The sequence below is a fragment of the Protopterus annectens genome, chromosome 17.part0 (assembly GCF_019279795.1).
Source record: "Protopterus annectens isolate FY-2018-M chromosome 17.part0, PAN1.0, whole genome shotgun sequence".
In the NCBI taxonomy this organism is placed as follows: Eukaryota; Metazoa; Chordata; order Ceratodontiformes; family Protopteridae; genus Protopterus; species Protopterus annectens.
This window is the reverse complement of record NC_056751.1, coordinates 180,097,690-180,114,146: the sequence shown is the minus strand read 5'-3', so window position 1 is coordinate 180,114,146 and position 16,457 is coordinate 180,097,690. Positions and strand designations below refer to the sequence as shown.

The window sequence follows — 16,457 nt, the reverse complement described above, 5'->3', positions numbered from 1 at the left end:
TAGAAACCTGGCTCAAACGTCTCTCCAGCACTATACATACATTCTTCATGGGACTACTTCACTATTCATGTTGGACAGGCCAGCTAACTGCAGGGGAGGAGATTGCTTACTACTCGTTAGTAGGGACACTGGTTTTCCATTTTCCAGGAAAAATTACTATTAATTCTGAATTTCTACTGCCTTCGTATTGGAAAAAAAGATTTTCAAGAATTTGGTATTTTAGGCCACAGAACATCTCATAATTTATTACTTTTAATACAGTCAGCTTGCTCTGATTAAATGACATCTAAAAAAAAAAAAAAAAAAAGTCAAGTTCCAGATTTTATATCAAAAAGGATTTTGTTTTAATAGAAAATGGAGTCAGTATTCTGCTCATCAGACCTAATGGATTACTAAAAAGAGAGAGTGTCCATATCTTCCCTGACAGACTAAGATGGTTCAGACAGGCTTATACTAGGTCTTTTGCTATTCAGATGGTCACTGCCAATATGTAGCAGTGCCAGTGATGCAACTGGAAGACCAGAAGTCTCTGGGCTGTATTCCCACTCCAGGTGGGAGTTACAGGTCCCATCTGCTTGAGTTGGTAGTAGCTCAGGTGGATATAAACGATCCCATAGCACCTACCTATTGAAAACAGGAGACTCAAGTGACCACAACACACAGATTCAGCAGTACAATAAAGCAAAAAATCTAGGAAGGTGGCAAAAAGCTATCTATTCACACACTAGGCAAACCTCTAGCCTCTCCAACCCCAGACAGTTGTGGAAAGATAGTTTGCCTGACTGGATGTAGTAACTCGGCACAAAGTTTAACCCCATCTAACTTTGATAAAAGTTTCTGCTCCGGCACATAATCAGCCTGCAACTTCTACTTTGGAACCTTGCCTGCCCCATTCCACCTCAAAAGATCTCCAGAACAGAAACAGACACTTGCATATTCTTTCAAACCATAGCCCACCTAGCTCAGAAGGAATCTGTCCTTGGTCCCTCAAGAAAGGCCGCTTGGCTACATACATCTACTTATGTAATTCATTGGTCTCTCGAAAGGCAGCTTGGCTACATACATCTACTTACGTAATTCAGTTTCACAGTCACAACTAAAACTGCTCAAAAACGTAGTATATTCCCATCTCTCCTCCTTCCTTCATCATTATCTTTGGAGTGCATCAGCATGGCTATGACAAACACAGGAAAAACTGAGCATAAGAAGTTACTCACCAACAGCAAATGCTTACTAGCAAGAGCTCTGTTCACAGACATCTCAAAAGTTTTGACTTGTTTAATCATACAGTTCCACTCCTCAACTTACTAACCCTTTCCAACTTTACCTCCTCCTCCACCTTGCAATGGTTTAGCAGTTTACCCCTCTAATAGAACATATGCAAGTCATCTGTTCTTACAATATATATATCCTCAGGGTTGTCCTCAAGGTCAAATCCTTGCAGCAGTCTCTTCAATTACTTCCCTAGGCCTTAAGAACCTCCTCTCTATGCACATTAACGTAGTCTCTCTATGCACATTAACGTAGTAGTAAGACAATCTGATGTGCAACAACATACCCTCGACAACCTGCATCCATGGCTAGTTGACAATTACTTTCGCTTTTTTAGGCTTCATAATAAGTTAAATGTTTTCGGTCACTTGACCAAAAGTAAACAAACTTCCACTGCCACCCTCCTGCAACTCTCAACTGAAGGTGTATTCATTCCAATACCTGGATCCTAATTTAAACTAGGAAAACAATGTGCACAGACACTTTTTAAACTTTCGCTTTGGTCATAAACTAGAAAATGCACTCTCACCCTTGAATGAAGGTAGTATGCATCAATGCACTTCAACCACAGCTGGAATACACCCTCAGTGTACTGGTTTACAGATCCTTAACAAAATCTGCCAAATTATGTTCTTCTACAAAAAAAAAATGAAGACCACTGTAATACCTTGACAGTCTCTCTCTATATAAAGGAGTGTGCAGATATACTTCTCAATCTTGTCCACAAACAAATTTCTTAACTCCCTTCAGAGTAAATCTATTGAACTCCCCACCTATTTTGCTCTCAGTCGAATATTGCCCAAGTACTGGCTAGACCCAAGAGCCCTCGTCATCCTGAAAGCATGCCTTCTTTATACTTGTACTCCAAAAGTATGAAACTCACTCCCATATAACTGACATACTGAAATACAACACATTCAGAGGACTACTACTCAAAGACAGACAGCTATCAGCACATGCTATCAGCACATGCTTTAGTCACCCTATAATTTACTTTAGCAAAGCTACAGTCTTTAACCCACTTTCTACCAATTAACTTTATGCTTATTTTTTCTTCCTATGCATTTCTCTATCCCTTACCCTTCTGCCCTCTAACTTTGCCCTTCCTAATCATATCACCCTATATATATATATATATATATATATATATATATATATATAAACTTTGCCCTTCCTAATCATATCACCCCTTAGCCTTCTGCCCTCTAACTTTGCCCTTCCTAATCATATCACCCTATATTGTCACCTCACAGCAAGAGGTTCCTCGGTTTGATCCTCAGCTGGGATGTCTTCTTTGCAGAGTCTGCATTTCCTCCCTGTGGTCGCGCAGGTTTCCTCCCACATCCCAAAAACATGCTGTAGGTGGATTGGATGCTCTAAATTAGCCCTAGGAATGAGTGTGTGCATGTGTGTGCCCTCAGTGGAAGGTTGGACACCAGACTGGCAACTCAACACCGTACTCCACTGCCAATCATGAGTGAACAGTTGATCTGCTGTGGCGACCTCTAACCGGGAAAAAGTCGAAAGAAGAAGATTAGACAAACACAGGCAGGTACAAATGCCAGGTACTTTTCTTAGCCAACCCATGTAAACATCCTGCAGTAGTTAATACAACTAAGATGCAGGCTACAGAAGACAGATTCACTTAAGAAATAGAATAAACTATCCTACAGTTAGTTGGAATTCCTCAAACAGCAGGCTTGTGCAGTGCTGACAGACCTATGGTTTTAGTATGAATTCACAATAAAGGGGAACATACAGGCAATTTTTTTCCTCTAATGATCACTAGGACAAGGAACCCCCCCCCCCCCCCCCCCAATATCTGTTTATGGAACAGAACAGATAATTGCATTTTAGTATACATTGATGATTACCCTCCATATAACTCGAGATTTCTAAACTATTATCTGCCAGTGACCAACGACTGCATATAACGACTAACGGAGGACATGATGATCTGAACAATAAATAATCTGCCTAGTGTAGCCTGTTGAAGTGTTGTTTAAGCTGGCACAGAGGCATAACTAGCACACAACTTGATTTTTCGTGATGCCAATCAATAAAAGACGAAGTTATGTTATTTATGTCAACAAGTCATAATTACCTCAGTAAGATCAGCCTAGTATGCTTACACCCGAGCCTTAACTACACAGGACTGAAAGATCAATCAGAAGCATTTTTAACCAGAAATGGAAAACTAGAGGAGATACTATAATCGGATAAAAAAAAAAATCAAGACTTAAATTAGAAGAAAAAAATTCCCGCTTTTAAATTTACCTGCGAATATTTGAACAGCACCCCAACACGCAGTATGAAAGCTTGGGCTCAAGTCAAAACAAGGTGGCCCCCATTGACAAAACATTAGTGTCAAGTCTCTAGCATATGACAGCACAAAGGTTGCTTGCACAGGCAATTAAGACAGAATTTAAGTCTGGAGATAGTGACAAACAAGCAAGGAATCTCACAAAGTTTGTAATGCCTTTGGGACTACAGTCCTGCACCGCAACTCTTGCCGATTATGGGCGGTACAGTGGTGTAGCGGTTAGCGTTGACGCCTACCAAGCAAGATATTTTCCAGTTTGATGCGGTGGTGGTGCTGCGGTAGCGTTGTCGCCTCACATTTAGACGTTACCCGTTCGATTCTCAGTCAAGACCGTCTTCTGTGTGTCGACATGCGTGAACGGGCTCCTTCGTTGAAGGCTGTGTGTCAGGCCCGGCAAGTCAGCACGTAAAACTCTACTGCCAATCATTAGCGGACCGGAGTTCCGCTGTGGTGAACCCTAACCGGGAAAAGCCGAAAGACACAAACAATTGTAGACTGTGATAGGGTCTGTACGTCCTCTTTGCGTTCGCGTGGGTTCTCTTCGGGTGCTCCAGTTTCCTCCCACATTCCAAAGACATGCATCAGAATCATCTGGAGCATTTCTCCTTGGGCCTCCGGTGAAAGTGGGTTCTGCACCAGTCGGACTTCTCGGTAAACAAATATCAAATATACACATTTCCACATTAAAGCTTTAAAGAGTAGTCATTAAGCTATGCTTCAATTTGTGTAAATTTGTGTATCATTAGCTTCGAAGTTTCTCCAAACAAGAGCGAACAGATGGCAATCCGTGCAAAAGCCACACCACCATGTTCAGCCCTGTAACAGCTAAAGAAAATTTCCTTAAAAATTGACAAATGCAGACCATCTCCATAAGATCAGATTTCTTTTGGAGGCCAAGTAGCACACACATTTAGAATGAACCACATTGAGTTTATGTAACTGGCAATACAAACAAAGTAAAAACAATAAATGGCAACGAGTTACCACCAGACTGGAGGAAGATCTTCGCTTATATTTTATGCTAGTCTCTCGATCTCAGAGCAAGAAAGATGGACAAAGCCAGAAATACACGTGGGACAAAGGGCCGAAAATAGGAACAAGTTATTGCTCTAACAAACTTGGAAAGTTGACAGAACAGGTTTTGCAAGGGTATGAAGTCTGAAACTCAGATGTCTATTTTCCAATTTAAATCTTTAGGGATTTGCCAGAAAACCACAATTTTATGGAAAATTGACCAAAAATATGAGATATCTGGACATTGTGAAAATCTGTACAGCTGATAAGAAGATATGGGGGTCACCAGGTGTATGTCATTTAATTTGACAGTCTTCAGTGAATGCCGATGAAGTACAAACTTTACATTGTTCTGTAAGTTTGAGCAAGTATATTATGTCTGTCAGGGTGTGGCCCCCTCAGTTTTACCCCCTGGAAAAAAATATTCTGAAGATAGCCAGAATGGTTTTAGCAACTTGTATCTGTAGTGTCAGCATTTGCTGAAAATGAAATGAATTCAAAACCCAGTAATCCAATTCAGTTATGCATGGAATTGTATAGTCAAGATTATGTACAACCAGCCTTGGCACTGAAATCATATCAACCCCTATGATAACTCAATTCAGTTAATTTTGCAAGCATGATAAATTCTGCAAATATCCAGGAAAAAGAAAAAAATCTAATATACTAATCACCTAGTGGGGAAACAGATTATAGGATTACAACAGCTAAACCCAACTCTAATACAAATCAATGGAACTATGAACAACTGTGCAAATGTTTAAGATGGTCCTCATTTCCTATAGTCAACTTTTTTCTGTACTTTGTATCCAACATATGCCTGCCAAACATTATTAGATCCAACACCATGGCTATGTCCGTTCATTCCTCATTATGAATCATTCCATCTGCAGTATGGTAACTATCCAGCCAACTGTTTGCTGTTTACATGTACGTTCTAACCAGTCTTCCCCACACGTATGCCACTACAAACACCCAATGGGCAGAAGATGGAGTGGAGCTCACTCACTTGGGTGACAAACTCTCAGACAGCCCTGCCTTCCCTATACGCTATCAGGATTTTAGTGTACCCAGAGTTACAGCATCCCTATGACATGCATGTTGTTCCCATCTCCTGGGAAGGCAGCAGGCTAAATCTCCTCATTCCTCTCCCTTCTCAATGGCTCCTCCAGTGCCAGAGGCACTGAAAATTGGACCTGGGTCATAGCAATACCTGCATAATATACATCCATGTAGGATCTATTCTACAACTCATCAATCCAGGTGTCAGTAATGCAAACAAAAATGAATCTTTCAACAGGCTTATAAAATTGTCACCTTATTTAAATAGGAGCTCAAGCCATCTCCATGGCACACAGCTATAAAGCCCAAATATAACCTACATGCCCCCTAGACTGGCTGCCAGGCCAACACTAAAGAAGACTGTGAAATGTGGTGTAAGCAAGAAACTGATGCTAGCTCACCCATCTGAGGGGAGAGAAAGAGGGTCCAGCCCAGTGCAATGCCATCACCTGCTGGAAAAGTGGGGTAGGACACCCAGTACAGGAGCCAGAACATTTGTTCTGCCAAGCAGCATAAGTGGTAACCTTCAGTAAATATGCAAAGGAATATTTGGACACAAATGTGAAGCCACTGCATGCCCTCACTTCTGTGAGCAAGCCCATCAGCTGCAGAGGACAGTGTTAAAGCAAAAAACTGATAATGCTGATGGTAGTTTAGAGGACGGTCTACTATGATTGTTACATCTTAATTTACAGTTGATCTGGTGCCACAAGGAAATTGATGAGTGCCCACAGCATAAGGAACACTGAGGGTCAGCATGAAGAGAGGGCTTTGCTCTTATTTATCTCACACACTTCCTGAGTGATCTTGTGAACAGCAGCCATTTCATCTTTCTGGATGATACATTTCTTGCTATCCAAGAAAGGTCAGCCTTCAAGTTAAAGTCACCATGTATGATACAAAATGAAAATGGAGGTGTCAGAATAACCCTTCAGGCCTCCCCAGTAAAACTCATTTTAAAGGTCCAACAACTTTAATTTACTGTCACTTTCCTAGTAAGCCAAAATAATCAGGCGAGCTAAAATGTAGCTCAGACTCTCCAGTGGCTAACCTGAAGAGAAACACAGGAGGTGACAAAATAATCTGTTACTCACTGCTGCTCTTCGTGGTGGTCAACAAATAAGTATTCAATAAGCTGTTAAAACATACAGCATACAAAGTATGTTCAGTGCGCCATACACTTCCCCACAATGCCAAGACTGTACACAATATCACTAAGGGAAAGTTAAATTTCCAATAAATAAATAAAATGTAAGAGTACCACATCTTCAGTTAAGGGCTGGGTAAACATCAAGTATAACTTGACTCTCCCTCTTTTCTGGTTATAAATTCAACCCTCATTATCCTCTAAACTTGACATCTAGTTAATAAATGATCTCTTCTCAACTGTTGTAATGAGCAGACTGCATACCACCTTCTTATTGCCCCATAATTCACTACTACCTGGGCTTGTTACCCTTCTAAAACAGTGAATGTTGCTCTCCATGAGCCACCAATTAAAGAAGCAGCAGCCACTCCCTCAGGCAGCTTTCACAATCTATCTGTTATGCATATTTATGAAACATTTGTTCCAAATAACTAAAAACTTTCATCTTCTTAGGATATCCTGAATGAAGACTGTATATTATATGCATACCTTTTAAAATATGGAGCAACTTTAGGTACTAGCCTCATACAGTACTGAAATGATTCCCTTACTTGGCCTACTGATGACTTTGCAATAAGATACTTTAATGTTAGCAGGCCAGCTCAAACTAATCAGATTAACTTTCTCTCACTTACATATTACAACTCCAAACATGACAGAAGATGATATCAAAATAACCCTTCGGGGGCCTCCACAAGAGTTCATACCTCATACTATACCTAGACAGCCTCAATCAACTTCTGCCATTACAATGATAATAATGTATCCTTCAAGTGAACCTGGCCTCACACAAATGATGTTTTACATCATCCTGAACATTTAATACTACTTCAGAGTAAAAGGAGTAGTTATCTGGGAACAAACAAAGCCTCAAAGTATTACTAACCAAATATTTCAGTAAAATCACTCCATACTACAAACCATTTTAGCACAATCGGCTTCCAGACAGATTTTAAGATATCATGCAACACATGGTGACATCTTCTTCACTGTCATCCATAAACATTTCAGAGTTCCTGCCTCTAATCTGCTTTGCTCACTGCTTACCGTTTTAGCAAGATGTTACAACTCACCACACAAATGTTCTGACGTTAACCTACCTTTGCCTGAGGCTGTAAGTCTGACCTCTCTTTACTTCCTCTATTATACACAAGCACAGTATACTGCACAACACAAAGCAGCTAGAATACAACATTTCATATCCAAAACTGGAATAAATGCCCACCTGTTTCCTAGGGCAAACAACCTTTTATAACACTCAGTTCACTTGTTAATGTTTTCAGAACCACACCCCTATATGATGCATGTATCCTATTCAACTTAATCACTACAACAGCAGCCCACACTTTGGTAAGGATTCACACTCTCCCTCTATGCTCTCCTGCATACCTCTCAACTTAGCTCAAGAATGGACAAAGCCTAAAATAAAAGGTCAAAGAATAGGGGCAAATTTTAAATATTGCTCTTAAAAATTTAGAAAGTTGGTAAAATACGGGATTTATGTTAGACTGCATTTTCTGAAGGATATGAAATCTGAAACTCAAATGTATGTCTTTATTTAGTAACTTCGATCCTCAGTGATTTGCCAGGAAACCATAAATTTTATGAGGAACAGACCAAAAATATGAGGCAAAAGTCTGGACAATCTGCTAAAATCCTAACAGCTGAGAGGCATGCTCTTGACTTTCCCCAAAGCTGGTGACATAATTCCTAAGTGATACTGGCTTCTATTATTGGACAAAATAATGAATGAAATGTATTCCTGATGATATCCATAGGCTTGCCATGCTATACAGAGATTCTGGTTCATTCCTGATACTATTTGAATTACCCAAACTGCAGTTACTGACTGCAGTCTGTCGATCTATTAGAGCCGAATGCTTGATACTTGGGTGTAGATAGTGCACATCATTTTGACACTGCTATGTGTAAAGCTACACAGCAACTGTTGAGCGTCTGCTATTCCATGTAATACTTGCTGTTACAGTGGATTATTGTACTGATTTTCTTGTTTACCTTTGTGCTGTTACAACTAGTTCTGAAGTATACACAAGTTTATATCATTTTAATTGGGTTGCATTCCTACTGCTAAAACTGATAAAAAGCCAGACTGCAATTACATATGCCTCTTGCCTTTGTGAATATATTATACTGCGGAGAACTAAAACTAATTGGTAATTATTACAAAGAAAATTGCTCAATATAATATTAATAGTACAATACTGCAAGGTATTCAATTTTCGTGTATTTACCTTTTCAAAGATCACTCTTGAATAGACATTCACTCTTTGCGATAGTTACTTTATCCAGTTCAAGGCAGCCAGAGCCTATCTTGGTACTTACTGGGTGCATGGTACAGAAACTAGTCCAGGATAGGATATCAGTTTATCACAGGACACACACACACACACACACACACACACACACACACACACACACACACGCACACGCACACACACACACCTAGAAGAAACGGGAAGGACTGCCAATTCACTTATAGCATGCCTCTGACAGGGCACAGGGGCATCTGGTGAAAACGCATGCAGATACTGGAAGGACTAGCAGAGTTTACACAGAAGGCACCCCATATGGTAACCAAACTGTAGAATAAATGCTGTGTGACTGTTGTGCCACTGTGGATATGCACAGTCGTAACTCTGAGTGTGTCCAGCTGCTTTATCATCCCATCTAAATTTTATATCAAAATTGTTAAACAGGCAATACAGCACTAAAGAATGTCCTCTTCCTCAACAACAAGCTGTATTTTGAGATTGAACTGGTTAGCAAATGTCACAAAAAGTGTTATTCTGATAAAAGCACAGTTGTGTAAAATCTTGAGTAGATGTCCTTCTCTTCACTGTTGCAGTATTTGTTATAGAAGGGATGTCTGATGCTCAGCCAGTATAAAAAAGCCTAAAAGAGATCTTGTTAGAACAGTACATCACATTAATGCTCCTCACACAGAATGTAGGGAGTAAAAGGGAGGTATGGACACAACTACCTAGAATTGAATTGCCCCAGAAGAGAACAGTTGCCACAGGACAAAGGAGTCCATGCACATCCAGAAGGAAACAAATGCAGAAAAAACAAGAAGGGATTGCTGAGAGGAAGCGAATACTGCAACAGTGAAGAGCAGGACGTCTACTGTTGTAGTAAGATTTTAAAGAGCTGTACTATGTCCTTTTATAATCCCGGTTGCAGTATTCATTATGGAATGGAGAGTAAAAAAGCTGAAGAAACAGAATGGGTGGTGGAAGGCTGAGAAGACACCTCAACAAACCCACATAACGTGGTTTCACCAAAACCTACACTGGCCCTAGAAACCATATCCAACTTATAATGTTTGGTAAAAGGATGCACTGAAGACCAAGTAGCAGCTTCAAGATGGAATTGGTGTACAATCCATTGAAGGCACCAGAAGAGGCAACAGCCCTAGTGGAATGAGCTCTAACAGAAATAGACACATTTACCATGAAAAGTATAATAAAAGAAAATGGCCTTAGATATGCAGGAGGAGATGGTTTGCTTAGAAACAGCCAAACCCAATAGCCTGGGATGAAATGAAACAAAAAGCTGATCAGACTTGCAAAAAATCTTAGTTTATTCAAATAGTACCATAGCTGTCTGTGCAAATCAAAGGTATGCAGGACCCTCTCACTAGCGGACTGAGGGAAGGAAAAAAGGAAGGGAGATGTACCGACTGATGCAAGGACAATTCATTTACTACCTTGGGCATAAAAAAAGGATTGATATGAAGAGACACCCTGTCCCTGTTAAAAAAAAAAAGAAAAAAACAAGAAGAAAAAAAAGGAGGAGTAAGAGTCAGCAACGAAACAGTCTTCCGAGTACAATGTTGCAAAGAAGGAGAATCTGCAGGCTCAGAAGGAGCCTGAGTCAATTTTTCTGAGACAAAATTAAGGTCCCAAGGAGGAAAAACAGGTTTTCTTGGAGGTCTAATATGTAGGACGCCTTTATGAAATTATTTGACTTCAAAATGAGAAGTCAAAGGAGGATTCCAGGACAGACGAGTAGAAATGGCTGACAAATTTGCCCTCACAGAAGAATAGGCCAAGCCAGACTGGAGCAGCTCACACAAATAAGAGAGGACTAGAGGGACCCCCACTGGAAAAGGGTCCTGGTTACGAGCACTGCACCAGACTGAAAATCTTTTCCATTTGGACATATAAGATTTTCTGGTTGAGGGTTTCCTTGCCTCCTGTAAAACCCTGAGTGAATCTTCAGAAGAGAGGTGCCTGAAAGGGATCAAAACCCTATCCCCCACAATGTCAGCTGTAGAGTAGACAAGAGAGCATGGATGAGAGACCCCTTGTTTTGTGTAAAGAGATCTGTAGATCAGAGCGTGTGTATGTACATTTAAGAAGCATTCCCAGATGTAAGCTTGTGCATATAAATACAGAGCATGTGCAGGCAGCAGTGCCATTTTGAGAGAACAGCCTGAGTGTTAACATGTATGAGTGTGGCAGTCAGTCTGTTTATAAGTTTATTTAAGTTTAAGTTACAAAGCCTCATTTCTGATGTGTTTGTGTGTAATAAAGCTGCTTGAACAGAACCCACAAAGGTTCATCTGTTTTATCCTGACCAGATGAACTACAAGATCCAACCAGTGAAGTAACTTGTGATGATTGCCCCATGTCAGATGCATTATGAAGGGGAACCAGTGTTGGCATTGGCCAAAAGGGAGGTACTAGCAAGATTTTGGGGAGTCCAGCTGAATCTTCTGCAGGACTCTTGGAAGTAGAGGAAGAGGAGGGAAATCATAAAGTAATCAACAATTCCAAGCAAAGGAAAGGGCATCCATCTTCCACAGCAGATGGCATGGCACCCTGAAACAGAAGAGAGGAGGCTGCCTGTTCAGAAGGGAGGCAAAAAAATCTACCTGAGGAATACCCCATTGATGGAGAATGTCCAGAAACACATCTCTGAGAAGCATCCATTTGTGAGCCTGTGTTTTGGACCTGCTCTGAGAGTCTGCTACAAGATTTTGCTCTGAAGGACTGTACATTGCCAGGAGAGTTACTTGATATCTAACAGCCACCTCCCAAGCCTGAAGCACAATCCTGCAGAGGAGGTAAGATTCGGTGCCCCCACTGCTTGTTGACATGCCACATCACTGTAGTGTTGTCTGTGTACACCTTCAGAGGGCCTGTAGAAAACATGGAATGAAAAGCCTGAAGGACCAAAATCAGAGCTCTCATGTCTTTGATGTTGATATGTTCTGATGTCTGATGGGATGCCAAAGACCCCAAACCTTCAGATGACTAAGATATGCCCCCCACCACATGTCTGAGGCATCGGTGAACAGCTCTTGAGAAGGGACTGGAGGATGAAAGAACTGGCCTGGGATGAGAACAAACTGTTGAATACACCACTCAGATTCATTCTTGAGACAGGGAAGGAGAGGTACACTGAAATTCAGAGGGTGACAATGCTGCAGCCAAACCAACTTTTGAAGTACCATTGCAACTTCTACATATGTAGTCTGGCAAGAGGAAGCATTGGAATAGAAGAGGCCATGAATCACAGGGCCCAAAGAAAATCCCTGGCTGGTATGGCAGACAGAGGAAGAAAAGACTGAAAGAAGGCCATCAATGACAATACATTTGGAGGCAGAAGAGAGGTCAACATTGGCACCATCTAAATCCTGCATCCCAGATACACATGATCCTGAGTGGGAGTCAAGACGGAGTTTTGGAAGTTGATAGTAAACCCAAAGGCTTTGAAGAATAGAGATGGTGAACTGCAGAACCTGCAACAATTTGACTGGGAGAAGGTGCCTGAAGCAACAGGTCATCTAAATAAGGAAAAATCTGAATGCCTTGGAGTCTGAAGAAGGCAATCACAGGAGAGCTAGGTATTTTGTGAACACCTTTGGGGCAGAAGAGAGGCCAAAGGGCAAAGCAGAGAACTGAAAATGAGTGGAAGATACAGAGAAATGTAAAAACTTATTGAAAATAAGGTGAATAGGGATATGAAGGTAAGCATCTTTCAGGCCCAAGGACACCAGAAAAGCCTGGGGTAATAAAAGAGGAAAGACAGTTTGAAAAGTAAGCATCCAAAAAGAAGGGATCTCAAGAAAGGTGTTGAGCTGGGACAGATCCTAAACAGGTCCCCATGTGCCCTCCTTTCGAGGAACCAGGAACTTCCTGAAATAAACCCCCCCTTCCCACTTGGGAAAGGGGAGACAGTTTGAATGGTTCCTTGGTTCAACAGGGATCTAAAACTTCCAGGAAATGAGAAAGTTGCTCTACAGGAAGTTGAGGAATCCCTGAAAAAGGAGTGAGAGATTTCCATAACATGAAGTAACCCTGATGGATGATAAAAAGAACCTAAAAGTCTAAAGTGATGAGATGCCGATTTGGAAAATAAAATGAGAGCCAAAGGGACAAAGTAACCTGGTCTGAAGGCAGGAGGGGTGAATTGTCAAAGAGAAGCAGGCTTATCAGATAAAGGAGGCTTCTGAGCCACATAAATCTTAGAAGCCTTAGCAGATGGGGGCCACTTCCCACCCTTCCTGCCCTTAGAGACCTGGCAGGGTTACCTGTGAACAAAAGCAGACCTAGAAGGATAATTTCTCTGGAACTTAGGGATAGGAGAGACAAAAATATGCTTAAGGTCTTGCAAGGCTTTGCCTTTCTCTTAAAGAGACTTAAACATGTCAGCAGCAGCAGCAGTCCCAAAAAGATGTGTATTATCCGAAGAAGCATCCAACAACTTGGCCTTAATGTCTTCAGGAGGAGATTGGAGATGAAGCCAAGAATAAAGCCACATGATGGACACAAAAGCCCCGGCCCTAGAAGAGGCATCAGCAGCATCATAAGGCATCAGCAGCATCATAAATATACTTAATAGAGTGGTGAGTCACTTGGGAAGCAGAACCTAAAAAATATAAGGCAGAGGATTTGCTATCTGAATCAGGGAGGGCAGAGATAACCAGACAAACCTGAGCAATCAATGCCAGATCATACCTGGTCATGTGGGTCTGATAATTAATTGCCTGAATGGCCAAAGTAGAAGCAGTGTAAACTTTCTTGCCAATCCTCCTCATAGCCCTACTATCCTTATCAGAAGGCAAAATTTGGAAGAGGGCAAAAGTTTAGAAGGTCTGTCAGAAGAGACAGACACCACACAAGATCTGCAGAAGGGCATTTAAATAAAAACAGACAATCCTCAGGAACCTTATAAGTTTCTTAGCAGCAGGAGGCTAAGAATCACAAGACTTGGCAGCAGCATTGACAGTATCTAACAAGGCAGCCAGCACATGAGGAACTGCTGATGGTTTAGGATTATCCACCTGAAGCAACTCATAATGGCTTGTCTGAATATCAGACACATGAGAATAATCCCACTTAAAGAATTCCATCATCCTAGCAATAGAATCCCACTTAAAGAATTCCATCATCCTAAGGACAGTTCCTTGAAAGGAGACTCAGGGCTAACAAACTCCTCTTTATCAGAACCATAAGCCAAAGGTGAAGGCATCTGTGCAGAATAGGGCAAAGACCCCTCACCAGACAGGGAATCCTCATAGAAGGAATAAGGTTTCCTAAGCCATTTAGAAAGGGTAGAGGTCCAAGGAGGAGTGGGTACTGAAACCCCTTGAAGAGGCTTTAGGGCCATTAAGGCAGAGAACAAGCCCTAAGTAAACCCTTGCATTCCCTTTGAGTATCCAAAAGATGGACTGAAACATGCTTCAGTTTTTGTCTTTTCTTAGAAGGGATGTCAACCCTAAAAGATGTCAGAGATTCCAACCCTTGGTGAGATTTGAGAAGAGAACCTGGAACTTCCTCCCTGACCAATATCTGCGGAATCCCTCTAGGACCCTCAGAGATAATCAACCATGGTCCCCCCTCAACGTCCAGAGCAGACACCTGTAAAGCCTCAGAGAACATGTGAAAAGACGGATCCATGCTGGCCTCCAGTGGAGTTGCAAAAGAAGAATCTGACATAAACACCAAATGACCTACAGAGCTATTACCTGCTTCTACTTGCTTCTAGAGGGATGTCTGGTGGAGGCTGGACAGCTAAAGAATCCAACAGAAACTTCTTTGCGGTTTTCTTATCTAGTGGGAGTATCTCAGGGTTAAAGGATTCTGCCATAGTACCCTGGGCTAACTGTCTAACCCATTGGTTTTCAAGCTAAATGGCCGGGGAAGGCAAATGGCTTCTGAGTGTCTTAGGCAAAAATGTCTACAGATACTACAAGTGGTATGGTCATGGGAAGCACCCAAACAAAAAAAAGACTGTTTGTGATGATCCTTATGAGGATTCTGCCTCCCAAACTGATAATCTGATGTTGTTAATTTTCATTTGTTCCTTAACATTTGGGTTCGGATCCGATCCTCGGATCAGACTTGGCCACTGTTTCACAACTTGTAGATACTACAAACTCTCTAGTTCAAGTAGTAATTCTTGTAGTAGTTTTTATTCCTATGCATCTGTATTTTCCTTGCTGTTGTACTGTAGTTATTACTGTGGCTTATAATTATTTTTATGGCAGATAAATAGTCCGGGTTCAAGAAGTGCAGCACATCTGGGCATAAGATCATGTTATCTGATGCCCATAATATGTGTGTATATTGTCTGGGACCTTAACATTTACAAGCGTCATGCTCCATTTGTAAGACCTTTAATCCAAGAGCTCTGATTGACAGGAACAATAAATTAATCCTCAAGGGCCTTCTTCCTTCAGCCTTTGGAGATTCACTGACTGGAGTCCAAACCTCCAAACCTGAGAAAAAGGAGGCAAAAAAGAGGCCTTCCGAACATCCTAGCTTCTCTTTGTCTTGTTTGGAACTGACCTCAGAACTTCAAAAGAAGACTCAAAAAAAGTCAGATCCAATGACTACGGACACCATATCCATCTCCTCAGATCCAACACATTCAGAGCCTAGACATCTACCCAGGACAAGGTAGCCATCTTCCCTGGATCCAGTTCCCACTCGGCTCCCATCACCATTCCTGGAAAGATGTCGATCTCCCTCCATAGCCTCTTTCTGTTCATCCAGAATTCTTACAGAAGCAGATGTGGACAGAAGGATGAAGAAGCTTCTCTAGACACAAACTCAAATGGGAGTTCTTTTGGCTCAGACCCCAACTGGTTTGGAGACCTTTACTTGTACATCCTACCGATTCTGGCTCCTTGTCCAATCTGTCCCTCAGTTTTGTAGCCCTTGGATCTGAGACTCCTGGAGCTGTTTGTTTCAGATCTGTAGATACCTCTATCCTTGGATCCAATATCTTCTCTGAGTGCACTGGCTTCGAGTGTGTTGGAGCCGGATGGCTCTTGGTCCTGATGCTTCACTGTCAGATTCGAGGGGTTACAGTAGACTCTGAAGCTGTCGAAGCCATCTCTGCCCCTTGGAGTTTCAGCATTTGATGGCTCAGTTCCTAGTCCTGCCTCAGGTGGGGTGTCTTTGGGTTGGAAGGAGTCATCGGTTCAGAAGCATGCTTTCTCAGTGCCAATTGTTTCTTTCTCCAGGACATGCTGCCTTCGAGGTGGTAGAGTATTCTCTTCTAGAGATCAGATGGTTCTGTCTCCCTCAGATTATCCCCTCTGGTTCTCAGATGTCTTTGTGTCATGAGCCTCAGCATTCTACTCCACAGAAGCAGCCAGCCCAA

The 16,457-nt window shown here is 41.6% G+C and overlaps 1 protein-coding gene across 3 annotated transcripts in view; it reads right to left on the bottom strand.

The window, feature by feature from the left end:
- Positions 1-8,066, bottom strand: part of ARL14EPL (ADP ribosylation factor like GTPase 14 effector protein like) — a 265,508-nt gene extending 257,442 nt beyond the window's left edge. Inside the window, exon 1 of one of the 3 annotated variants that reach the window (XM_044059760.1) lies at positions 7,919-8,066. Coding sequence is in view for 2 of the 3 variants with exons in the window: in XM_044059759.1 (XP_043915694.1) it covers positions 3,550-3,634 (85 nt within the window). In the remaining variant the exon portion in view is untranslated. Of the gene's footprint in view, positions 1-3,549; positions 3,767-7,918 lie in introns of those variants that run through there. The other 2 variants (XM_044059759.1, XM_044059758.1) reach the window with 2 other exon arrangements.
- Between the last annotated feature and the right edge of the window lie 8,391 nt (positions 8,067-16,457).